Here is a 27231-nt window from a genome sequence, read left to right on the forward strand (position 1 = left end):
TGCTACTTGTCTGATACCCTCACACTGTACTGGTGTCGACTGTTGTGTAGACATAGATCTCCTAGGAAGGTCCTTACATGCCTACATAGATCTGGATACATGTAACAACCAGTTCACTGTTGGAATTGAGAAACTGAAACTGGATCCTGTCAGTCTGATTGATTATAAATTTGGTAGGTGTATTTCTGTATACTGTATTTTTTTATTTTCATGAGTACCAAAATTTGTGGATTCAGTTAAACATGCATTTTCGTGGATATTAGATTTAGAGGTTTTTTCAAAGTCATCATACGATTATATACAGATGTATAATAAGTTTGTAAATCGTTGAAATTTTAAATTTTTTGTTCACCTGTTGCAACGAAATCCACAAAAAAACACAAAATTTACTGAAAATTCTTGTTGAACAATCCTTTCATAAAATTTTGATGAGAAGGTAACTTCTATCCTGCTTTCATTTCGCAGCGAAATAGTAAAGAAGGTCTTGTGACCATGTGACATTAAACAATTAACTTTTGGCCAATCAGAAAATATTGGTGTCTGTCTGGATCACAACTTTTGAAAATCTGTTTATCAGAGGGAACAAAATGTTTTAAGAAGTGTAAGAAAACTTTAAAATATGCAAATGTTAGCCAGCAGATAATAAATAAACGAAAGTAAGATGAAACTTTCTTATCTTTTAAGTGAACAATAATGTCCAACTTTTTTTATAAATTAAGCTAAGGATAAAAGTTTTGTTTTATAGGAACAACAAATCATTTTAATTTGAAAGGAGCTGTACGTGTCACGTAAGTACATAATTTATGTAATAATACCTTACATTTATTATAAACAATTCATTAGGTAACATGTCATGTAAGTGCTTTTTCTTGGTTCAAATGGCCCTCCAACTGTTAGTTTAGTATAAAAAAAACAATTGTGGTACCTTAGAAGTGATGAATATCCAAAATTCTCAACCCTCAAAAATTATTTCACTTCGAGCTGTGCCCTCAGTCATATAACCTTTTCATGATGACAATTTTGGATATTCACCTTTTGTACGGGCCATAACTGATATTATAAGATACACTATAAATAAGTAGTTTTCATCTACAAAAAACAGTATCTCAATAAATATTTAAACAGTAGTTCAGTTTTGTTGAGAGATGGCTCAAAAATATATATACTATGTAAAACATTTAGATTTTATTGTGGTTATGCTTAAATATTTCATGATAATCAGTAAAATTGAATTGTTTAATTTCACAGATGTAATATTATTTTAGGTATAAGATAGATGACCTGAAGGTTGAGAGACAGTATCGTGTAAACCTGAACATCAGTGTATGCTTTGAGTCCACTGGATCTTGTTTATACGATTTTGAACTGTTCAACAATGCTGTTGTTCCAAAAATACTCTGTGATTGGGAGTCAGGATTCTCTGTTCCAGGTATTGAAAAATTTATTCATTGGCATGGCATTAACTTATAGTTAAATCCCTTATATGAATATTTTAACCTTTTATAACATACCATTCAAAATGCCAAAAATTCATGATTTCTGCTTAGGTGAATATAACGTTATAAAAAGGATTTCCTTTAATTTTAGCCAATGATAAAGCAGAAAATTTATAGCCATATAATAAATATATTTAATTTATAATTTTGATTTCATAAAATTGAAAGCGTAAAAAATAAAACTATAAGAAAATGCACTTACTGGAGTTTATATGAGATCCTTTAAAATTATCACTTTTTTTTATTTTCAGGATTTTCTCTTCAGAAGTTTGTAACTGATGCTGGCCTGTCTATAGGACAAACACTAACTGACTCTGTCCTGAGTAACCTGTTTAATCAGCTGGGTATATCATCTTACCTACTGGATACACCATGTCATCTGAATGAGTATACACCCAGTAAAGATGGATGGAAAACAGGTTTGTATCTGTAGATTATTTAAATGTCCTAAACCACCTCTGTGGTCTCTAGTTAGCATGTTTTCTTGGAGTGCAGGAGGTTACTGGTTCAAACCACAGCCAGGACAAACCAAAGACTTTAAAATTGGTATTTGACTTTCTTTGCAATTTAGTCGTAATATTGTCGTTCAGAATGTCAAAAAGACTTATTACTGCAACGGCTACATACAAGCTTTTGTCAAGATATATTGTTATGTGCTTATTTGAAATGAAACTGACATCAGTTAAACATACTGATACCATTTTAATCCTCTGATGCTAGATATAAAACTATTAACTGTATATATTTCAGACTGTAAGAAAGATCTGGCATTACCAATTTTACCATCCACAGCCAGATGTAGCATAGGAGATTCCTGTACTGCTGTTAGTTGTTGTATGGAGGTAGACGTCCTGAAGAGGGCATTCAATGCTAGAGTAGATCTGGACACTTGTAACTACAAACTCAAATTTGGTCTCGAGAAACTCAGCCAGGAAATAGATTTATTTGATTACAAATGGGGTAAGAATATGTGTAAACACATATGTAATTGAGAATGTAATATATTTGTAAAATCTTATTTGTTTTATTAACTTTAAATGTCCGCTGCGGTATACAAGTAAATACATTGTACATTTAGAAATTTTACATATAGGATAATGACGAAGCTTGTGGTTTGCTTGATTTCAGCTTTTCACACGTTAAAATTTATTCAAATTATGATTTCAAATTTTTGATTTCCTCTGAATTTCTTATTTTGAAGTCATGAAAAAATGCAACCATGTCTGATGAAGTGGCAAAGAAACTAAGAATACATCTTTTTGCAAATAATGGAAAAGATAGATAAAAAGTGCCTAATTATGGTCAACAAATGATTAGAAAAAAATGTATTGACAAATTGGATAGTTCTGTAAATACCTGTTGCACATCTAGAATTGCACATTATATGTTTATTTTAAAGAACACATTTAGAAAAAATACAAATTTACTGATCATGATTATAAGTTGCAAATAAATACAAACCATTTTTATTGGAACTATGCTATTAAGTTTATTTATTTATTTTTACCTTAGGAACCCTAGAGAAAAAGTATCTGATGAATGTAGTCAGGATAGAGTAAGTGCTTTATTTTATTTTATGTACAAGGGTATAAAAAAATTACTCTGGGACCAAATCTGTTTAATTAAAAAAGAATAAATGTGTTGTCTTAGATATACATGTAAAAGTGAAGATGTGTATAATATTCCAATAAAATAATAGGGTTGTATAATGCAAACACCAAGTAATCAATCCAATAAGATTTTAATCCACAAAAACTTGTCCCACCCAGATCCTCCCTTATTTGATGTTGCATATTAAGGCCAGTGGTACCAATAACCAGGTTGCTATCCCTTTGGTGCCCACACCTAATGCTGAAGAGTTACAATGCAGGTAGGCACTTGATTTACACTAATCAGAGTTAAGTAGCGGGACCAAGACATAAGCTAACTGGTTATTGTATTAAGTACAAATTGAACAAACACAGGTTTGGGAGAAGAATCACAGTTTAATATTTTCTTTGCATATCAATACGCAATAAAGATATTTACAAAGAAAGCAAAATCAAATTGAAAAACTGTGGTACTCCATACAAGAAGTACATAAAAACTGTGAATTCTTTGAAACATTACTACTCTACTAATTTAACAATATAAAGTATGCATAGATTCTACAAGTGCAACAATATCTGTAATATACATATGAATATAGCAAATATCAATAAAAGTCCACTAGGGAGTGGTGGGTGGGAAGAAATTATTTTCCCGAAAAATATAAAATGACTGCTACAAGCAAGCGTTGCTTTAAGAATAATTATGATTGCGCGTTTAAAACAAAAGCTCTGCTAACAAGCGCTGATTGGTTAATTCAAACTTAATGAGCAATCTCATTGGTTAATTAGTATGATCTCGCAAAACAATTAGTAAACGAGAAGCACATGCAGAAGTGACTGGGAAACCCCCTTGCTGATTGGATAATAATCTTACAGGTCAAGGCCCCTTCATAACATGTGTACAGCATTCCAAAACGTATTGTATCTTAATAATCTATTTATATAAAATAGTTCCATTAATCCACAAAAACTTGTCCCACCCAGATCCTCCCTTATTTGATGTTGCATATTAAGGCCAGTGGTACCAATAACCAGGTTGCTATCCCTTTGGTGCCCACACCTAATGCTGAAGAGTTACAATGCAGGTAGGCACTTGATTTACACTAATCAGAGTTAAAGACAAGTCCCTCTATTGTTTATGCGCATATGTGGGCCTTGAAATTGGGATCAAAAGTCAAATTTGGTCTTAAAATTAGAAAGATCATATCATAAGCAACAGGAACTTCAAAAACTACCTTGACCAAAAACTTTGACCTGAAGCGGGACACGAAATTGAATTGATCTTTTAAAAGCATCTCTCATTTACGATCTTTTTAGAACTTGTGATTTTAATTTAGTATACATTGCAATCGTAAAATAATCGGTAATTTCGTTAAAAAAAAACTTGTAGTAAATAGAATAAGGAAATATTTGGTTCATTAGATGTGCTTCTGCATTTATTAATTATCTCTTTGATTAATATGTCATAAGTCCTTTTAAAAACAAAGAAATGTCAGAATAATTTTACTTATAACGATCATTTTTTTTGAAGATGAGGAATTTACAGAAAATAATAATAAAAAATAATAATGAATAAATACAATTGAAATAATAGTTTTTAAAATGTGCACCGATTAACACACGTATATTTAGCGAATACAGAACGAATAAGTAACGGTATCAGTCGAGCACTGAAACGGGTCCCGTCCAAGGTCAGGAGCAATTACGTTGTTGTCGTTAACGTGTTAGAGTTGGGGGCTCATATTTGCCGTGGACACAATTTCGCCGTTTTAAGATTTTGAGGTGTAAAAACTTCAAAGGATGGTTGAAATGGAAGAAATATGCCGTTGAATTATATTTTTATAACAAATTTTATTATTTTTGAAAATGAGACTAAATTTCGGCACTTACGGCAAAAGGACCGAAAATGGACAACGATTTTCAGCCAATTTCCTGAATGACAAAAACGATTTCAAAGAAGCTTCCATAGTCATTTTTTGACTGATTGCCCTAATTTTCATTTTTTACACCTTTCAAATGTCTTCTATTCGTCTATAATGAAATTTATTTGATAAATATTGTTTAAAGCTGCAGTTATTTGGTTTTAAATAGATATGTAAAAACGGCGAATATGTGTCCCCCGTTGACCAAAAAATAGGACATTTCAAACACCCTTTCATCCAACTTTTCAGATGATTATACTCAAAACAAACACATTTTCAAGCTAAGAATATTTTGCATTTGAAGTTAACTTCATATAGAAGTATCAATATACTCCAAATTATATAGACCTGAACATAAACTGAAGAAAACATGGAAAGATATGGCGAAAATGAGCACCCCACTCTACATATTTGTTTTTCATTTATTTATTTTTTGTTCATAAATTAAGCCGTTATTTTCTCGTTTGAATTGTTTTTCATTTGTCATTTCTGGACCTTTTATAGCTTTATATGCATTATGAGATTTGCTCATTGTTGAAGGCCGTACGGTGACCTATTATAAATAGTTCCTGTGTCAATTGGTCTCTTGTGGAAATATGTATTATTTGCTATCATATCTTTATCTTTCAGAAAAATGACGCAAATAAACGACGTATACATTTTTTTTTATCTTCATGTTCTGTCAAATCATTTGAGTATACAGATGAAACTCTGAAATCAGTTACTTAAAAGAATATATTAAACTGACCATGGGCAGATTTATTTTCATATCTACATAAAACATTTTGAATTGTAGATCGATTTATTTAAGCGTTTAAACTTAAACAAAGATCAAGGTTTCGTTCAATATCGTAGCGGCTACATAGGGCTACGTAGATTTATGACTATTTAACATGTAGCTAGCCTAGCTGCTACATAGATATTGATTGCAGCTAGCCTAGCTACTCGTTCATAAGATCAAAATCTATACTACGTAGCCGCTACAATATTTTTTTTTTATTTTTTTTTTTTTTTTGAAGGTATATATATTTTATTGAAATCTTTACATTTGTTAGTTTAAAACATCGATTACCGGTACCTTATCCCGGCCTCGTTAACATTAGTAATGATATTTATATATAAAGGAGTTAGTGGTTGTTAGTAATATTCACCAAATATATATATATAATGTACCAGTATAAATACATGTAAGTTAGATGCTAACAAATATAAAGATGGTTCAATATAAATGTCTTATAAAACAAACAAAAAATAAACAGTTCTTCATAAATGACATATTATTTAATTTTGGATTTTAAGGAATCAAACAAAGATTATAAATCCATAGTAGTTTCATTTCTTTTTTCTCTTTCCCCTCTCTTCCCTCCCTTTTCTAAAGCAATAAATGTTTCAATGATTTTATTGAATTTTAACTCCTCCCTCACAAGAAAAAAAAATAAATAAAAAAAATAAAAATAAATAGCTAAGATAAGCTTTAAAACACACTGAAAGTAATTAAGAAAAAGAAAAGCAAAAAAAAACAAAAAAAACCAACGAAAATGGCCCTTATAGCCCCTAGTTCTTTATGAATATATAAATAAATATCAGGAAATAACAATGTAAAGAGGTAAAATAGAAAAAAGAAATGAGAACCACTTGCATTCACTTTCACTTTCTCTCAGTCTCTCATACACACATACAATTCTTACTTACATACACACATACATTACTTAATTATGTACATAATTATTGTTCACAATTACATCAAAGAATAACCAAAATCTAATCAAAAAATTTGCTCACAGATTAATATCATACTCTATGGTGGAAATATATATTGTAATGGGGTCCAAAATTTTTCATATACATCAACATTATTATTTTTCTTTGCAATATAATATTCATATGACTGATATTGTTTTATTCTATTTTTAAAACCAAAAATATTAGGAGTAAGTTCCTTAAACTTACATTTATAAATATAATTTTTTGCTACTATAAATAAAAGATTCATGAATAAGCTTTCTGAATAAAAACCAAGGAATATCTGCTTTTTACTGATGGCAAAATCCCTGCTATACAATCTTATTTGCTGTAATAATGATGACCAAAATTGATATGTTATTGGACAATCATAGAAAAAATGTACAATAGTTTCGTCATCAAGTTTACAAAAAGTACATGAACTAGAATCTTTCTTCTTTATCTTGTACAAAAAAGAGTTTGTAGGAATTATTTGGTGCAGTATTTTGTATTGGAAGCTTTTTAAGTAGGTATCTTTGCAAGACTTCCTTAGTAGCATAAAGTATGTTTGCCAATTTTCAATTTCTGAGTCTAACAACTGCTCCCATTTCTGAAATTTTTCAAGGGGAGGTTGAAATATATGATCGATAAGACTCTTATACACAAATTTTGGTTTCTTATTCTTAATAATCTGAGTACAAAAAGCATCAGAGATTTTGACATTTTCAATCTGTTGAGAATCACAATATTCTTTTATGTGATCTTTAGTAAATTTTGGAATATTGGAGATTAGACTGTAATATTTCAGAAAATTATTTGTAAGAATCTTATGTCTAATCTTTTCAAATGTAAAGAATTCTTTGTTTTGACCATTTACAAGGTCTTTTATATACTGTACACCAAAGTCCTTCCATTGCATATAAATAGTGTAATCTGAAAGTGGCACAAAATTTAAAATATCTAGCGATAATATATCATTTGTACAAGCCTTAGTATCAGGCTTTGCAGTATGTAAGCAAAATAAAACATCTTTCCAAAAAGGATTCTTAACATAGCCATGAATTTCTAGTAGTTTTTCTTTTTGTAAAGAAAAGACTCTGTCACCACCAAAATTGGTTAATTCAGACAATAATAAAGTCTGCCATGACCCCTCTAAATTCAAAAGAAGTCTTCTAACCCAGCTTATTTTTAGATATGTACTAAAAGATGACAAATGCACCATGTTCAAACCTCCCTGCATAAAATCCCCAATTAGTGTATTGCGTTTTATACGTTCTAATTTCCCATTCCAAATAAAGTTATAAAAGAGAGTATTTAACTCTTTAATTTTAATCTGGGATAGATTTGGTAAAGCTGTTAGCAAATGAACTATCTTTGGTAATGCCAGAGTCTTTACAACAGTAATTTTACCAAGTAATGTAAGTTTTCTGTGTTCCCAAGCCTTAAGTATTGATGACATTTCCTTGATTTTCTTTGTGAAATTTATATCTAACATAGCTTGTAAATCTAATGAAAAATCTATTCCTAAAAGTTTGAAATTTGACTTTGTCCATTGAAGATTATAATTAGGACAAAGTATATGATCTGAATATTTTTTGGTTCCAATCCAAACAGCTTTGGTCTTGGATGCATTCATTTTTAGCCCAGAAACCCTGTGAAAAGAATCAAAACATTTTAAAGTCTCCTCTAAAGATTTTTCCTTTCCATCTAAAACAAGAAAAGTGTCATCAGCATACTGGCTCAACAATAATTCTTTGTTATGAATAGGAATACCATGGATGTCAGATGTAGATTTTAGTTTTAGCGCTAATAATTCAACACCTATAATAAATAGATATGGGGATAGGGGGTCACCTTGTCTACAGCCTCGCTCAAGATTGAAGAAACTTGACAAATTACCATTATTTATTACACAGCTTTTTGCTTCTGAATAGAGAGTCTCAAACCATTTGCATATAGATGGTCCAAAATTAAAGCTTTTTAGAGCTTTTACTATAAAATCCCACTCAACAGAATCAAATGCTTTCTCAAAATCAACAAGTAACAGTAAACCAGTCATATTATGCTCTTCAAGATAGTGCATAAGATCATATAATAAGCGAATGTTTTCCCCAATGAACCTATCTTTAATAAACCCATTCTGAGTGTCACTTATAATAAATGGCAATACTGGTTTGAGTCTGTTAGCTATAGCTGCTGAAGCTATTTTAATGTCAGTATTCAGTAAACTGATGGGTCGCCAATTACTCATATATCTCCTATCTTTTCCATCTTTTGGAAGGCAAGTAATGACACTCTGATATTGAAAACTAGAAAAATTTCTATGCTCATACCCAAAATATAAAGATCGATATACAAATGGACCGAGATCTCTCCAAAAAAATTTATAAAAATCAACTGTAAATCCATCAGAACCTGGACTCTTACCATTTGTCATATGTTTCAGTGCCAAAGCACATTCATCAAATGTCAAGTTACCCTCACACAGATCACTTTGTTCCTGTGTGAGTTTAACATTATGGTTATAAAAAGAGTTGTCTTCCCTGTCAGATCTTCTGCTTGAATACAGAGTTTTATAAAATTTCTGTTGTTCAAAAAGAATGCTTGACTGTTCAGAAATATGTTTACCTTGGTCATCAATCAATTCAGCCATTGTCTTTTTAATGAAATTACTCTTCTCTAATTTGCAAAAGTATTCGGAGCATTTTTCTCCATTTTCATGCCAGTTTGCTCTTGATCTGAGGAGTAAACCTTCAATCTTTTGTTCCCTTTTATTTTCTAGTTCTAGTTTCTTCCCATATAAAGTAGCTTGAACATTAACATTTGGTGACATATTCATAATATTTTCTAATTGTTCAACCTCTTTTTCAAGCTTAGATGTATGTTCTCTATCCTCTCTATTTTTTCCAATACTATAAGAAATGGACAAAGTCCTGATCTTCATCTTCAGGATTTCAAAAAATAATTGATCATTACATGTAAGTTTAACATCGAGACAATTTTGAATGTCACCTGAAAGATAATACTCAGAAATAGTGTCTTTTATACATGTCTTAATTTTTTTCACATACTCAACATCTCTTACAAGTTGTGAATTAAATTTCCAATACCCCTTTCCCCGCTTAGCAAGACTGGCAGAAAAAGTAAAGACAATGGCAGAATGATCTGTCTTATAACCGGGTATAATCTTCGTGTTCTTCATAAGAGAATATATGTCCTCAGTGACTAAGAAATAGTCTAGTCGACTTTGTTTAATAGGAGACGGTTGACGCCAAGTAAATTTTCTGTCAGTAGGGTGACATGTTCGCCAAGGATCTAATAATTCTAATTTTTCAATAATTTCTTCAATCTTTTCACGAGATTTGGGATTTCTTTTATGTAAAATGTTATATGTATCTAGATTGCAGTCCTGGACAACATTCCAATCACCACATAATAAAATACTAGTATTAGCATACAATGCTATTTTATATAATATATCATCAAACAATAATGGTTCATCTGTATTATATCCATAAAGACATACTAAAGTCAATCTCTGTTCAAATAAAGTGATATCAATAACAATATAACGACCATTCTGGTCAAATTTAGTGTCATGAATAGTAAAATCTAAACCCCTTTTAAACATGATACTAACTCCAGCGCTTCTATTGTTATGGTGACAAAAAATGCAAGTATTGCCCCATTCTTCTTCCCATATTTTTTCAACATCTTTACCGCTATGTGTTTCTTGAAAACATATAATTGAAGCATGTTTGCCCTTTGCCCAATCAAAGACATCCAATCTTTTCTTTTTATTAGAAAATAAACCCCTTACATTCATAGATAGTATATTAATATTATTATCTATTCCCATAGGTTATGTATATATAACAGATAGAACATAAACCCGAGAGCAAATAAGTTAATTGTAAAACAGTAATAAAGTACATATTGTAATCACATACACACAACACACATACAATAAAATGACACTGGTGATAATGTACAAAACACATCAGATTGGTTTCACAGTATTGGCATAGATTATGAATGGTTTTTAAAAATTAATAAAAAAAAGAACACAACAAAAAAAAGATGTATCAACATAGGCTTGAAGATTATCTTACTCAAAGTTAAAAAAATAAATAATAATGTTGTAGTCTAATAGTGATTTAAAGCAAAAAAATGAATTGATTGCTTCTTTATTTCTTTATTGAAGTCACAGAGGTGTAGCCTGGTAAAAGTAACTTGAATTGAAGGGGGAAACACCTGTTTGTTATCTTGAAAAATATATTGAATTATCTCCCTTATCATCAAAACTTTCAACTATGCTCATATACAATGGAATGGAGATATAACATAAACAGATGAGACCAACATTTTTACAATTTAAAAAAGAGTTAGGGTTATCTCCCTTATTAAGATCAGTATTTCAAAACAACTCATGAAGCTGTTTTCTTTCTAATTTTCTCTTCTATATTGTCAAACAAGTCAAACTTTATTCTCTGGTTACCAGTTTTACTGTTCTGGAGCTTCCCATAAACACTACAGTTATAAAACCAAACATTCTCTAGTTTCCCAGTTAGGTTAAGTCTTGACATCAGTCCTAAGTTCTTTTGGGTGATATCATCATGGAATTTTATGTCTTTTTTCAATCCTTTTTTGCTCCTCATGATCTTAATTTTCAAATCTGTGTTTCTTACTTTGGCAATGATTGGTCGTATAGCCCCATCTTTTCCAGGAATGCGATGTATGGCAATCAAATCAGTAGGCTCCAAATTAATCTTCAAGTCTTTTTTAATAAGGTTAATAAATTCAGCATGTAGATGTTCATTGTTTTTTTCTGGATAGTTCACAATGCGAATGTTGTGCTTTCTTGAATATTGCTCATTGTAATTTGCAGATTTCAAAGCATCCACACTTCTTAAATTACAATCCTCCACTTTTTCATCCAACTCCTTGATCTTAATTTCTTTCTCCCTTAGTTTCTCCTTCAGAAGGTGATTTTCCAGGTTTAGAGAATCAACATTGTCTTGCAACTGTCCTGTTTTTTCTCTTAACTTACTATTGAATTCTGCAGTGATAGAATCTTTTAGTGTATTCAATAATTGACTAACAATACTTGTAACAAGTTCTTTTAAGTCGCTTTGTTTGACTAACGACTCTAAGTCAGATTTGATCACTGTGTCCTGAAGGGATTTTTTTATATCTTTTAGGTCTGAGTGAATGCTCATAATGTCAATGTTGTCAATACTTTCCTCAGACACATCTGAATGGGTTCGTTTGTCTCGCTTTGGTGGTTTTTCTTGTTGATCTTTGTTGCCTCCAGGTTTCTTGGCAGCTAACAATGATTGTACAGTCTTAACACCTGCCTGATTTTTGCCTAGAGACATACTGTGGTAGTAATGGATAACAATGGATAATAATGAAATTAAATCCAATTTTGCACACTAAAAAGTTTATATCCTCTGTATCTTTTTCAAATGAAAATATTTTTCACAATTAAGTCCAGAAACAGATAGTCCATCAAAAACTGAACATTCACATATATTTTCTGTTCATGCTAACACTCTAAAAACACATCAAAATGCCAAAAAACTGCAGAGCTAAATTAGCTCACAACTACTCTAGTGGCCATCTTGTTTATTCTACGATATTGAACGGAACCTGGTTCATAAAAAAAATAATCTTTTTAAAACTACATTTGGAAGTGGTCCGATCTTTCCGAGTCATATTTGCAATATCGGCTCCTCGATCTTTAGTGTTAGGGATCTTAGATTTCTATTGATTTTAAGTTATTATCATCAAAATAAAAAGGAACAACATTCTTAACCGCAAAATTAGAATTCATGATATCAAAAAAAAGGTCTGTCTTGTCTTTCAGATATACTTTGACTGAACTATGAAATGACATAACAAATGTATTCACTATTTTAAGAAGAATTTCTGTTCAACACATAAGCACTATAAATAAGTTGAATAGAAGCATAATCCATTCGCGTGTACATTTGTTCAATGCATTATTTTCCAACCACCGCATTTATATTACGTGTCTGTGAAACTGACTGAAAACTAAGAACTATCACGTGTAAATTAATATGCATTAATAGTAGTTGAAAACAAACAAACAACATAACAGCAAATAACGAGAACTGTGTTGTCTGTAATTTGTATAGGAATAACGCCCAAAACCGGCGGAACGCCTTTCGATGTTATATTAGAATTGGCGCAATGTATTCCCGCCATTTCAAATTGTTAACCCTTTTGTAGAAATATCTCTTTTTCCATACCGGTGACCCCATCATTTTATTTCATGATTTTATCTAGAAATAAACAACGCATATTCTGTTGAATGCTCATCGAGAAATTATTGGTCAATTTTTTTTTAAACATTTTCTTTTATAGTTATTTCACAATAAATAAAGGCGGGAAAATTATTATAGCAACTTATCGCTATTATTTCCCCCTCAGAAATAGGTAATATTATTAAAATAGTTTGTATTAACAACTTGGTTAGCAGAACAAACAAGTTTTATGGGAAACCAACTTTTAAAAAAAATATTACACTGCTATTGACTAGAGGTCCCGATTTCCAAATTGCATGAAAAAGACGGCGTTCTAAATCGAAAACGAGGTCGGTGACCCCATTTTTTTATTTGCTTATTTTGAAGCTTTTACCTAACCTAAAGTAAATATAAAATATAAAGAAGATATTATTGGTAGATCTGAATAGAAGGATTTGTCTTTAAGTAGCGGGACCAAGACATAAGCTAACTGGTTATTGTATTAAGTACAAATTGAACAAACACAGGTTTGGGAGAAGAATCACAGTTTAATATTTTCTTTGCATATCAATACGCAATAAAGATATTTACAAAGAAAGCAAAATCAAATTGAAAAACTGTGGTACTCCAAAATAATCCCAAACCTGTGAAAAAGTAGTAATTTAGGTTTATGCATCAGAAGGACGCTTTTGACTTAGGGCGGATGCAAAGGCATTCATGACTTGCTGTTTATGAGAAAAGGAAGGGTCTAAGTAACCTTTGTATGCCTCACTTTTCCAATCCCCCTGAGCCTGGATGAGGTCTGACGAAACCCCACATTCCAAAGCGAATGTAGCACCACCCCTGCGAAAGCTATGACCAGAGTAGCCACTGGTGTCCAATTCTAGCTGTGATAAAGAATGCTTTAGCATTTGAAGAAAAGTGGAATATGTTAAAGGAACTGTTGTCCCCTTAGATATGTACAAGAAGGCGGGGGATGGACAGCTGACAGCAGGTATCATTTTAACATGTAACAGCAGTGCCTGTGAAGGACAAAGAGGGGAATTAGGGATTCTGGGAAGTGGAATTTCCAACAATCTGTTGGCAAATTGTATTGTCTTTGACTTTCGTATGCGAAGCAAAGTGCCGCTAGGCTGAAAAACAATGTCTTGTCTACTGAGGTGCTTACCCGCATCAAATTCAGCTAAAGTGGGGACAAATAAATTGGACTTTCTAAAAAAGGAGAAAAAGGCAACTAAGCATGCTGCCCAAAAACTAATATGATTTTGATTTTGAAGATCAAGGGTTGTTAAAATCTTTTTTAACAGTTGAGGTGTGATAGGGAGTTTTCTTTTAACCATTGTACCCAATACCCGTTTAGCCCCCTGCAAAACAGTATGAATGTAATGAGAATCTATTGGTGGAGGTTGACCTGCCTCCAAATGTAAAAGTTTAATTATTGATATATAATTACTGATAGAATTAAAGCACAATTTTTGTGACAAAAATGCAATGTATCTGGCTAGATTCTCTTTACTTAAAGGTACTAAAGAAATATTAACAAGTGCACAAAATTTTTTGTAAGAGTTCAAATAAGTCTGATAAGTCTTTTTTGTGGATTCAGCATAAGTGTAACTCCTGAATGTGTCTACTAAATTGTCCAAGTTAGCAACTTCTCTGCATGCCTGTAAGCCTATATAAAAGAAAACGGAGGGAGTGACAGGACATGTGAGAAACAAGGTGATGCACAAACAATGGTGCTGGTAAGCATTCTTTCATAAAAAATTTACATAACTTTAAATCATGCAACCGTGAAACAGCATCAGCCATATCATTCTCCTTGCCTGGCAAGTGAATAGCCACAAGATGAAAATTGTAAGAAGCAGAAAGCCAGAACAACTCGCGCAAAAAAGTCATTAAGAGTTTATTCTTAGACGTACACTTATTGATACAACTTACAGTTGATGAATTATCGCAAAAAATAAAAACATGCCTATTTTGCCAACACTTAGCCCATCGCTTGGCCGCCAAAGCCACAGCAAATGCCTCTTGCTCATTTATATGCAAAGATTGCGCAAATGGGAAATCCTCTTTCCAATTAACATAAAACCAATCTGTACCAAAAATACCCCCTGCACCTGTTTTGCAAGCATCAGTATATACTGAAGTGACAGGATCAGTGTTAAGTAAGAGGGATTTCCCATTAAAAGTGGACATGAAATTGTACCACAAATGAATATCATGCAAGATATCCCCGCCTAAGCGCATTTTGTGCCAGTCATGCTTGAGCTTCGTAATGCCATCAATGATTCTCCGAAGAAAAACTCTTCCGCCATGAACCACTGAAGAAGCCCAATTTAGTTTTCCCGCAAGGGATTGCAATTGTTTCTTTGAAACATGCTTGCGCTGCTTAAATTCTGCTAATTCTGCCCTTAGCTGCTCTAGTTTTGTCAAATGTAACCTTAATTCCAATGTTGTTGAGTCTATCTCAACACCTAAAAATACTAACTTCTGGCAAGGGTCAAAAACCTTGGACCAACTTATTGCAAAGCCTAACTTGCGCAGCAAGTCAATCAAGACTCTTAGGCCAAGTGCACAGCGCTGCTTAGTGCATTCGCAGATGAAGAAATCATCTAAATATGCAATAACGGTAAAACCTCTGCGTGACATCATGCGGCGAATAGCCTGTGAAAGTCTATGAAAAATTCCAGGTGCTAATTTTGAGCCAAAAGGTAACTTTTTGTCAATAAAGGTATGAGTTTGACCATCAGGGAAAGTCCATTGCAAACCTGTTACCTGTTGACTACAGCGACTGATGCCAACAGATCTGTAAGCAGATTTCAAATCGACTATAGCCATGAAACAATTTTTTGTTACTAATTTTGCTGCATCATCAACAGATTGAAACTTTTGTTTTTCCATATCCCCTGCCAAATCATTAACAGCTGACCCAAGTGGTCTGCTACAATCATGAATTATTCTTACACCTCCATCAGGTTTTGGAATGACCCCTAAAGGGCTGATAATTTTGGGTGTAGATTCAATAAACTCATAATTCCCATTTTCAATTTCAATTAAAATCTGTTGATGAGCTTTTTTATATAAGGGACTTGAAGGAAGTGCTGAAGGGTGATTTTTTGCTGATATGTTTACTAAAGCCAAATCATTTTGAACTATGTCAAACCCATTTTTTATACCATGTAAAAGAAAATCTTTGTCAAAATCATTTTTTAATTCATTTTGCCAAACATTAAAATCAAGGTCACGCACAGGCTTTACCTTTATCCCCGGTTTTTTGGATGGGCAAAAGACTGATGATGGGCCCCACACCCCTGGAGGGAGCAAACATGCGCAAAGCGACAGCTTTGTAATGCGCACCCTTTCCTACTGTTATACTTTCTGCAGATTTCCATACCTTCTGCAGAGTGAGATGCATATCTTACACTGTCTTGCTGTTTACTTGCAAACTTAGACATGTTAGTTGGACCAGATGCCTGAGGTTTAGTGTACATGGCTTTTGGCCGAAGGTACACAGACTGCAAATGTGGTATGTCAGTGCCCCACCTAAAATTGTGTTGTTTTTGGAGTCTACGGTATTCCTTATCAAAAAACAGCACTGACACAAATTCACAAGATGACACCAAATGGTAAAATCGCATAGTATACGACAAATAATCAAGCACCTGTGTCTGTGTCAGTTCACCTGTGCTGAGCAATTTGTACATGATGGACAAATTTGCCCTAGACCACTGACACAGAGACAGGGTTTCAAGTTTCGGTCTTAAAGGTCCCGATTTAAATACAAGTTGCCCCCCTGATGAATCCGAAATAAGGCGTTCCTCAGGCATGCTGGTCCCCCCTAAATCATATGAAACAAAATCAGAAATATCATAAAAATTAATTTTACAGTCTATATTCGATGATTTCAAATAAATTTGAGGATCCTGCCAAGATATATTAGAGTTTATACCTAAATTGTTCATTGAATTGTCATTTACAACTGAATTCACTGCAGCAGGTAAAAGTTCTTGTTGTTTCTGTTGGGAGGCTAATTGCCTCATCACCGCTTGTATATAATAATCCTCAGGTGAGCCGCCATCTTTGTTACTTCCATGGGCGCCGCCATCTTGGATCGGTTCCCGGAAGACGCCATCTTTGTTTGGTCCATTAGAGCCGCCATCTTGGATCGGTCCCCGGAAGCTGTCATCTTTGTTTGGTCCATTGGAGCCGCCATCTTTACTTTTACCGGAAGCATTCTCAAATTCGCCATTTTGAAATCCTCGCTGTACGCATGTACTAGATGTTGATGTCGTCTCCGCGGACTCCGCATTTATATCGTTCGGAAAAGTCTTTTGTATTGCCTTCAACAAAAGCTTCTTTTGTCCTATAGGAATGTTAGTTTCCACTAAATCGTTCGCTTCGATGAGAGGCAATGCCTCCATACTGCTAAACCCAAGCTCCACGATCGCATCGGCGGTTGCCTCTGTCAGTTTCATCAAACTGGCCCATGCCTTAACTTTGTCACACGATTGTCTTTCGGATGTAGTCATAAACGTTATATCCTCGTCGTCAGACATTTTAAATATATACTGTTCGTTCTCAAATACAGTTGACAGAAAAAGTTAATCTTGTCTTACTGACGCGTTGGTAGCGCAAACGCACATCTTTGATATGTATCCACAGAAAAAACAGCCATTGCACGAAGCTGCACAATCTAGCTTAATACTCCAATAGACAAATCGTCGACTTCCTTCGGATTGTCGGAAATATCTTGCAAAAGTACGAATGTCACTTTCTGTTAATAAATACCAATCGGGAATATTCAATAATGTTCTAATACGTTTGTCTGCACGTTCGTATATCTCTGGGTTCATTTTCACTACGAAAATACTAATCCATACTATGTTATAATATATACGATCCTGTGAAAATCGGCAGGTTAAGAAATTATTTTCCCGAAAATTATAAAATGACTGCTACAAGCAAGCGTTGCTTTAAGAATAATTATGATTGCGCGTTTAAAACAAAAGCTCTGCTAACAGCGCTGATTGGTTAATCCAAACTTAATGAGCAATCTCATTGGTTAATTAGTATGATCTCGCAAAATAATTAGTAAACGAGAAGCACATGCAGAAGTGACTGGGAAACCCCCTTGCTGATTGGATAATAATCTTACAGGTCAAGGCCCCTTCATAACATGTGTACAGCATTCCAAAACGTATTGTATCTTAATAATCTATTTATATAAAATAGTTCCATTTAAACTCTTGCATACACAGCATGCTAGAAAATAAAGTAAAATGTCAAATAAATACCGGTATGTTTATATATCAGATTTCATTGCAGATGACTTGATACTACAATAACCTGTATTAGACAAGTTTTGAATAAATCTTTTGTAAAATGAATGCATAAATTTTTTTATGAGCATCCTAACTAATGTGATATTTACCAATGCCACCTGCGCTAAGCATTGCTTGGGACATAAAAATATAGTGCGTCAGTCCATTCGTCCAGATAAGATGTGCAAAAGGGAGACATGAAACTCTGTTCTTTTATTTTAAAGTTAAGTCATATAGTAGATGACTGCAATTGTTAAATATTTTCTGTTTATAGGTTTATTGTTGAAGACATGGTTGATGACAAACAGTTCAAAGTAAATCTGAATCTAAGTCTGTGTTTTGAGGATGGGAAGGCTTGTATGTTCACAATGAATGTCTTCAAGGATACAAAGTTACCAAAAGTATTCTGTGACTGGGGAACAGGATTCTTAATACCAGGTTAGTATGAGGGACTATGTATTATTTACGATAGAAGTAATACAGTCAAAGATAAGTAAAAAAGTAAATTGATGGCCATAATTTAAGAATAAATTGATGACTTGGACATGTATAAGGCTCTAGCTAGTTATTGTAAACAAATGTTGAATATGGACATATTTAGGACAGATTAAGAAAAGTTCAATAAAAAACTTCACTGTAGCAATCATAACAGACAGATTTATATAATAGACTTACCCTCGGTCAAATGTTAAAACAGTGAAACACTGCATCATTTAAACTTAAAGACACTATACAAAGTGAAAATAATAAACAAAACTGCAAAATAGAGATGCTTAGTAATCCAACAGATTTATCTTCAAGTAAAAACATTTTCCTCTGTTCATGAAAAAAGCATCTTTTATTTTATAGACTTTTCCCTGACGAAATTCCTTGAGAGCCAGGGAGAGAAACTGGGAACCAGTCTTTCAAGTGGTGTCACATCATTACTGATGAAAACATTGGGTGTAGATAAATTCTTAGGGAAGCCAGAATGTCAACGATCATCTAGTCCCTACATCATAACTAATGGAGGATGGAATAGTACGGGTATGTAGAGTAAACTATTGAAGTCAGATGTGTTTTATAATCCAATTATAATGTAGCACAGTGTAACAGCTGTCTTCTGATTTTTAAAGTTATTGCAATTTGAAAGTTTATCAAAGGGAGAGAGTTCCCTTTGCTCTCTGGGGTCAAATTACCCTTGTTTGGCTACCTTCAGCACTATATTGCTATATTGTTTATGTGAATGCTCTTTTTTTTCAACTTGCTTGAAGCATGTAGTAAAAAGGAGTATTTTTTTCTATTATTTTATGATTGCAATTCAAGTTACAATATTTTCAAATATGAGAAGAAATATTAGCATTTTACGCAACAGGTCTGAGCAACAGGTTTACATGTAACCTGTTAGTAATAACATTAACAGTTGTACTGGATATAAATATCTCTATTGTCACAATTATCTAAAAAAAAATCTTCAGCTGGATTTACTCAACATTGCACTCAAGAAGTAACCAACTAATTAGATAAATTGATGGTCATCAATATTATATTTCAGCTTGTCCAGTAATACCAGGAACACCTGCCTTACCTTCAACTGTGTCCTGCTCCATTGCAAGCACCTGTTCAGCCATAGATTGCTGTATGGATGTCAAGTTCATAGGTCGAACCATCAACACTAAGATATCACTGGATCCATGTAAATATGAAATGGAGCTGAAAATAGAAGCTCTCCAGGTCACTAAACCACTGCTCAACTATAAATGGGGAGAAAAAGAAACATTCAATTTGCAAGGAGGAATAAAACTACAGTAAGATTTCAGAATTTTCTTTATATGGAATCATAAATATTGTTCAATATTAAAAGGCAACAACCTGCTGTATGTAAACAGTAAAATAATGAATATTAATCTGTTTGGTTTCAACCTACATGTATATACCTTCAAAGAAAATATTTTAATGAATTGAAATGAATTAAAAGGAAAAAATCAATAGCAAAAATCAGAAAAAAAGATCAGAAAAACACAAACCAACAGTTAATATACATGTCATGTCATATTTTCAATACTATAACAGGTATAGAATAGATGACTTAGCCAGTGAGAAGATGTTCATGCTAGATCTGGAGTTTGCTATCTGTTTAGAAGAGCGAAAACCTACCGACTGTGTTGTCAATATACCGTTACTGAAGAATTTAAAGATACCCAAACCACTGTGTAATTGGAATATGGGTTATTCTGTACCAAGTGAGTAATTTATTTAATTAAATTCAGATCATTCTGGTGCAGTAAAGGTACTTTCACCAAATGAAACTTTACATGTAACCAGTTAGTAATGTGAAGTACAGAAAAAGACCACAGTTTTGAATAATAATTTGAAAATTTGGTATCATTTAAAAAAAACTAGCTTACTTTAGATGAATGACAATAGATGTTGAGTATAATGCAACACAACACTATAGAATAATAAAATAAAAGACACCTATTAAAGTTCATCTTAGAAATAGATTCCCAAATATTTAAATATTAAGGACATGTTTTGTGTTTAACAATGAACATATGACTAGTAGACTGCATCTTAAAATAAACATTAAAGTACTCCCTGATGTAAGAAAGTGAAAACTGTTTCAAATCAAATGTGATCATATTTTTTATCAAATAAATAGTTTTATCATATGTTTAAAGAGTTTCTTTAATAAAGCATTAAAGGTATTGAACATGAATTTTCAGATTTCTCTCTCAATCATTGGTTGATTAACAATGGAATAACCAACACAGCTAAGTTACAACAGTATGTTGTCCAGCAGTTACTGAGAGAACTTGGAGTAGAGGAATACCTCAATGTCCCACAGTGTAACAGAAACACCTCACCTTATATACCCTCAGATACTCAGGGATGGAATGTTAGTGCAGGTAAGTTGATGAAATATATCTTTTCAATTTGGGAAAAGTGTGATCTTCTGAGTCAAGAATTATTAATTTTGTCATTTTCCAATGAGAAAAAAAGATTTGTTAAGATACTGGTTTGCATTTATGTTTATCACATAAATTAAATAGTTCTATACAGCAATACAAATAAAGTTATCCAGCTATAAATAGCATTCATGGGCATTTTATTTAATGGTGAGCTGTGGAGCAAAGTAGACAAATAATCACCCTGAAATGAATGTCTGGGTAAGATAATCACTTTTCAAATGTTTCCTGCTTATAAGGTAATCAAAACACTCATTCCAAGTCTTATTGATCTTTTTGCAAACTTTGATATGTGGACAACAAAAAATAACTTTGAATTTTGGTTTTTCAGAATGTCCAGGACAGCTTACCCTCCCATCGCTGCCACCAAATGTTACGTGTCATATAACAGACACCTGTACAGGCATAAACTGTTGTCTCGATGTGGATAAACTTGGTTTATCACTCAATGCCTATGTTGTGCTGGATACATGTGACAACAAGTTTACAGTGGGTGTAGAGAAATTCAGCAGGACCATATCATTGTTGAATGTTAACTTTGGGAGAGTTGAGACATTTTCATTCCTTGGTCTGTCCAAAATAGAGTAAGAAAATTAACATTCATATACTGTTGGTTCAATAATATTCCTGGGATACCAATTTCCTGGATTTTGTGGTTACATGTGAACCACGAATTTAAATGTTCAAGGAAGTACAAAATTTCTATTGGTTTGTATGCAGACTCGGGAAAAACCACAAAATCAAATATCCATGAAAATACAATTTTTCCTCAAACCACGAAATTTGGTACCCAGGAAAATAAATGAATCCACAGTATCACAAAATGTATAAAAAAATGATTTGATGTTAAAAAAAAAATTATAGAAGATTTAAAGAAATGAGAAAAATTTTAATACAGACAATCAGATAGTGAAAGAACATGTTTTAATAAGTGTATAAAAATATTATGACAATTAGATACTGTTTACACAAAAATGAAAAAGTACAATTACCTACATGTCATTTATGTACTATATTTTCCAGGTACAAGATAGAGGACTTCCGAAGTGAAAAGACATTTGTAGTCAGTGTAAATATCAGTGTCTGTCTAGAATCCAACAAACCATGTGACGTACAGTTAACAATTCTAAAGAATGTCAAATTACCAAAACCTTTCTGTCACTACAGTGGAGAATTTTCTATTGCAAGTATGTATGAAATGATAGAAATGTCTTTTAGATTTATGAAATATCAACAACTTGGAAATTTAAAATGCTGGATTGCCTTGATGACTGAAAGTATTAGGACTTATAGGAAGGTTTTTGTCATTACATAAAGACAGGTATTGGATTGGTAAAAATTCTTGAAAGAGTGGAAAAGAAACATATCCATATGAATGCAAGATTCTTAGTCTTACATAATTTCACCACTTGTAAAACATTCCACTTTTTTTTTATATTCACACATCCTTGAATTTAGTATTTTTACGGTTTGATAAATGTTGTTAGTAGAACATGCAGCAGAGTAATGATGAATACTTTCCCCAATAGATTTCTCTCTGACTAATTGGATGAAGGAACAAGATATCAGCCTGGGACAAAAGTTACCACAATTTGGGGTAGATCTACTGATGGAAGAGCTTGGAGTTGCTGGTTACCTACAGAGAACACAATGTCAGAGACAGGGTTACAGTCCTGATGGACATGGATGGAACAAAACAGGTAAAAGTTGGTACTGTTGGACTACTTTTATGATCAGTAACCAGATCTGTGTAAATCATCTGCAGCTGTTTTATTCAATTGACATGAGTTTCAACAGGTATTTTTTTCTAATTAAATTGAAAATGAATGACTTTTTGACAAGCATTGTTTTCACAACAAAGTAAATGTTGTAAAATGTATATATGCATGAAGTGTAAGCCAAGGCTCCGTGTTGAAGGCCATACCTTGACCTATAATGGTTTACTTTTATAAATTGTTACGTGGATGGAGAGTTGTCTCATTGGTACTCATACCACATCTTCCTATATCTATGAAGATATAACACATATAGCTTATCCTGTTGATTTTCTTTTACTGAACTATTCCGAATTCTACATTTAATTACCTTTTCAGCCTGTCCAAAAGCTGTAAACATGCCAACATTACCTGTTACCATGGCCTGTAGCCTACCAGAATACTGTACAGGGATCCAGTGTTGTACTGATGTTCCTCTTCTGGGTAGATCATTTGAAGCTCATGTTTTACTGGATGTCTGCCATTATAAGCTCAGTATTGGTCTGGAGAAACTGGTCCTAAATGTTTCCCTGTTTGATTATCATTACAATACATGGGAAGTTGTCTCCCTTGGAAATATGTTCAGACTAAGGTAAGAAAAAGGACAGAAGCTAATGCCTGTAACTAATGAGTTTAAATTTTTTTTTGAAAACTTGCTTTATGACGACCACATAAAAATTCATCAAAATATGGAATTTTTTTTATTTTACAACTTCTATTTCATTTCGAAATTAAGGCAAATTGTTAATAAACAAATGAAAACTGCATTGAATTAAAGATGTATCATAATTCTGAGAATTCTTGTCTAAACTTGCTATTTATGAAAATTAACACACCAATATCTTCTTCTTTGAAGATGATTATGCAAGGGAAACAAGATTTTTCATAATTTAAAATAGTGGCAGTTTGACTTGATGTGAAATAGTAAGTGATCATAGGTTAACTTTTGTTCAATTTATTGGTAAAGTCATGTGAAATATATAAAAAAGCATTCCTGAAATTATATTCTTATTTTTTAGTTACAAAATAGAAGATTTGGAGGCAGAAAAGATGTTCCTGTTTAATGCTAAGATCAGTGTATGTTTTGAGAGTGGTGGAGACTGTAGATATTCTTACAATGTCCTGGAGAATACAAAACTCCCTAAACAACCATGTGACTGGAAGAGTGGATTTGCTGTACCAGGTTTGTTGGGTTTTCTAAAGAATAATATAAACTTTTGAATGTAAAAACAATAATTTTTGACTTTGAAAGAAAATTTTCTTGTTTGGTCATTGAAATTGTTGTGCATCAGCATCATTGATGATATTCTTTGAGATCTTCGTATGATATGATTATTATCATTTTTGAACTTATTTTTGCAACCATGTATAACTAGTAAAAAATGATGGGGGAAAAAACAAATAAGAAAATGTAAACAGAAAATAAGGGTTTAAATTTTGCTTAGATTTTCATGTAAATTTATTCTACTGGTAAAAATTTACAGAATTTGTAGGAATTGTCTGAACTTGGTGACTGAAAAATCACTTAAAGATCTTCAAGTACTATGATGGTAACAAAATATGAACAAGTTAAACTTATTTTCATTACACATTTTGTAGGTTTTAGTATTGCTCAATGGTTTGCTGACAAAGGATTATCAAACACCACCAGCCATTTGACTGATCTGATGTCTTCACGACTGTTAGAAGATCTGGGTATAGCTGGCTTCATGTTACATCCTTCCTGTGATAAACTCTCAGCTAAATACAGTCCTGTTGATGGACAAAGATGGAAATCTGGTAGAATTTAATTTATAATATGTTTAACTTTTTTTAATCACATTTTCTTTCAAACTTTCATAATCACAGATTACATCCTGTTTAGGTTTTAAAATAGAAATAAAGTATGATATGTATTGATAAGCTTTAGAAGCAGAGAGAAATGTGAGCTTGCCAAGCTTTTTTCTGTTTTGTATTAAGCACAAATTAGTGTTTTAATAAATCAACATGACTAAAATAGGGACAGTAATGAGGACCCCAAATTGAACTGATATGTAAACAGAAACTTGAACATAACCATTTGCTGGCAACAGAAGCACAATACCAGGATACCATAAACATACACCATACATTTATCACTACATTTGTTGACCTGTATCTTTATAATACAAAGGTAGATTGCAGGATAAAAACCTTGTAAAGGCAATTGTATTTTCTCTTATATTCCAGATTGCAGTTCCAATATATCAGTTCCAACATTACCTAATGACATAGTTTGTCACCTAGATTCCACCTGCACAGGTATAAGCTGCTGTGTTGATGTAGGACTAATTGACCAATCAATTAGTGTCTACCTGACCTTAGATCCATGTGACTACAAACTCAATATAGGCATAGAGAAATATCAGTTTGAATTTTCTCTCCTTGACTTCGAGTTTGGAATACGCAAACGTTTTCATATAGGAGGAGTAATGGAGATGGAGTGAGTATCATATATTTATGGTAGAAAAATAATTTGATATGACAAAGTTACAGTTAATAGTTACAAAGTCTTTACTATGCTACGGTATGAAGTATCTAAAATTATTATCTATAGCTTCTAAAGCTTTTGAGTTTTTAATGTCCCATTGTTATCTTCCCTTGCTTTTCTTTTTTAATATGATCATATTAACAATAAAGAAATTTCAGCCACAAAAAGCTTAAATGTACGATGTTATATAGTTTTAGTAATATTTCATGTACAAAAAAAATAATACTTTATGAATTTCATGTATTCAAAGTTCTTTTTCTGGATTAACCTTCAGCTTAAACGCTTATTTTAAAAAGATATTTCAAAAATATTGAAAGCCAAAGAGGCATAAGCATATTAACCATTGAAGAGCTACATGACCGAATCCATGAAATACATTGTAATAGTCAAATCAATCTAAGGTCAACTGCCTGTGTATTACTTTAAAAAATAATTTTGAGAGATTTGTTATATTTTAGTAAGACTGACATTATACTATTATTTATTAAGATACAAGATAACAGATTTACCAGGTGAAGCTGCATTCTATGTTGACCTTGACTTGAAGGTCTGCTTTGATGATCCTGGACTACCTGGTCTGTTAAATACCAAAGTCTGTCTGATACACACTAACATCTTATCTGGCACAAAACTACCAAAGACTCCATGTGGATGGCAGAAAGGATTTGTTGATTCGAGTAAGTATTGTAAATATCTGTTCTGTTCATTGTGTTCTTGATGACACATGATGTAAACATTTTTTAAAACCAAGATCACCACCAAAAGTGATTTTAAATTTGATGGAACATAATTTGGTATTTAGATGACAATTTTTCTAATTAAGCGCCTTTAATGGCTCATTATTTTGAGGATGCATACTTTCTTGTAAATGTCTCGAGACAGAAAAAAATCAAAAAGTATCTACCAAGCAAAATACATATTATTTTTCATTTAATGATAGTAGCATATGATATAAAAACAGAGACAACTTGTTTTGTTTTAAATTATACATAAATAACAACTACAAATAAATAAAAAAAACCTAGGGATGTGAAAGTAAAAATGAAATTGAAAGTTAGTTCCCCTTGTTTCAACTCGCTTCTTATAGAAAAAGGTTGAATAGCTTGGAAAAGTTTTATTTCTGGTTAAACTTGATGTCGTTACTAAAAATCTTGTTGAGAAAATAGCAACCCAACTATAAATTTCATATAAAAAAGGATAATCTATCTTATCTATCTCTAGCATTAAATGCTGACCAGTATACTTTTTAGTAGCTCAAGTGACCTAAAGGGTGACTAGCTCAGTCACAGAGATGCAAAATGAGAAATAATCTGTCAGTATTAATATACCTTTTCAGACTGGTCTTTGTCTACATGGTACAACAACATGGGTTTGAAAGCAGGGACCCAGTTACCTACTGATGCTGTTCTATTATTGATGGACACCCTTGGAGTAGCTGAGTTCCTAAAGGACAAACAATGTGACAGACATGACCCATTCTCTGTGTATGCCTCACAGTATGAAGGGTGGAGCACAGGTAGGTTCTGTTATTGGTGTGACAAACAGGTAATTTACAGGTAGCTATATAAACTACCATTTTGGTAGTTCTTTCTTCCACATTCAAGTGGAATAAAATTGAGAATGGAAATAAGGAATGTGTCAAAGAGACAACAATCCGACCATAGAAAAAACAATAGCAGAAGGCCACCAACAGGTCTTCAA

At 32.6% G+C, this 27231-nt stretch overlaps 2 protein-coding genes across 2 annotated transcripts in view; one reads left to right on the forward strand and one right to left on the reverse strand.

Annotated features, from left to right (window-relative positions):
- The first annotated feature begins 878 nt into the window (after window positions 1-878).
- Window positions 879-27231, forward strand: part of LOC143084116 (uncharacterized) — a 38295-nt gene continuing 11942 nt past the window's right edge. The window contains exons 1-19 of the mRNA XM_076260522.1: window positions 879-892; window positions 1266-1429; window positions 1748-1915; window positions 2247-2456; window positions 3009-3051; window positions 18594-18757; window positions 19169-19345; window positions 19854-20106; window positions 20372-20541; window positions 21025-21207; window positions 21599-21851; window positions 22291-22454; window positions 22797-22967; window positions 23361-23613; window positions 24041-24204; window positions 24621-24800; window positions 25230-25482; window positions 26020-26207; window positions 26867-27046. Coding sequence (XP_076116637.1) covers window positions 879-892; window positions 1266-1429; window positions 1748-1915; window positions 2247-2456; window positions 3009-3051; window positions 18594-18757; window positions 19169-19345; window positions 19854-20106; window positions 20372-20541; window positions 21025-21207; window positions 21599-21851; window positions 22291-22454; window positions 22797-22967; window positions 23361-23613; window positions 24041-24204; window positions 24621-24800; window positions 25230-25482; window positions 26020-26207; window positions 26867-27046 — 3352 coding nt within the window. The remainder of the gene's footprint in view (window positions 893-1265; window positions 1430-1747; window positions 1916-2246; window positions 2457-3008; window positions 3052-18593; window positions 18758-19168; window positions 19346-19853; window positions 20107-20371; window positions 20542-21024; window positions 21208-21598; window positions 21852-22290; window positions 22455-22796; window positions 22968-23360; window positions 23614-24040; window positions 24205-24620; window positions 24801-25229; window positions 25483-26019; window positions 26208-26866; window positions 27047-27231) is intronic.
- LOC143084063 (uncharacterized) lies at window positions 10917-15836 on the reverse strand. The gene is made up of 4 exons (XM_076260481.1): window positions 14788-15836; window positions 14167-14495; window positions 11875-12097; window positions 10917-10983 (listed from the first exon to the last, which is right to left on the reverse strand). The coding sequence occupies exons 1-4, from the start codon at window positions 15834-15836 to the stop codon at window positions 10917-10919; spliced, it is 1668 nt and encodes a 555-aa protein (XP_076116596.1).

Source organism: Mytilus galloprovincialis, chromosome 7 (assembly GCF_965363235.1).
Source record: "Mytilus galloprovincialis chromosome 7, xbMytGall1.hap1.1, whole genome shotgun sequence".
NCBI classification, from domain to species: Eukaryota; Metazoa; Mollusca; class Bivalvia; order Mytilida; family Mytilidae; genus Mytilus; species Mytilus galloprovincialis.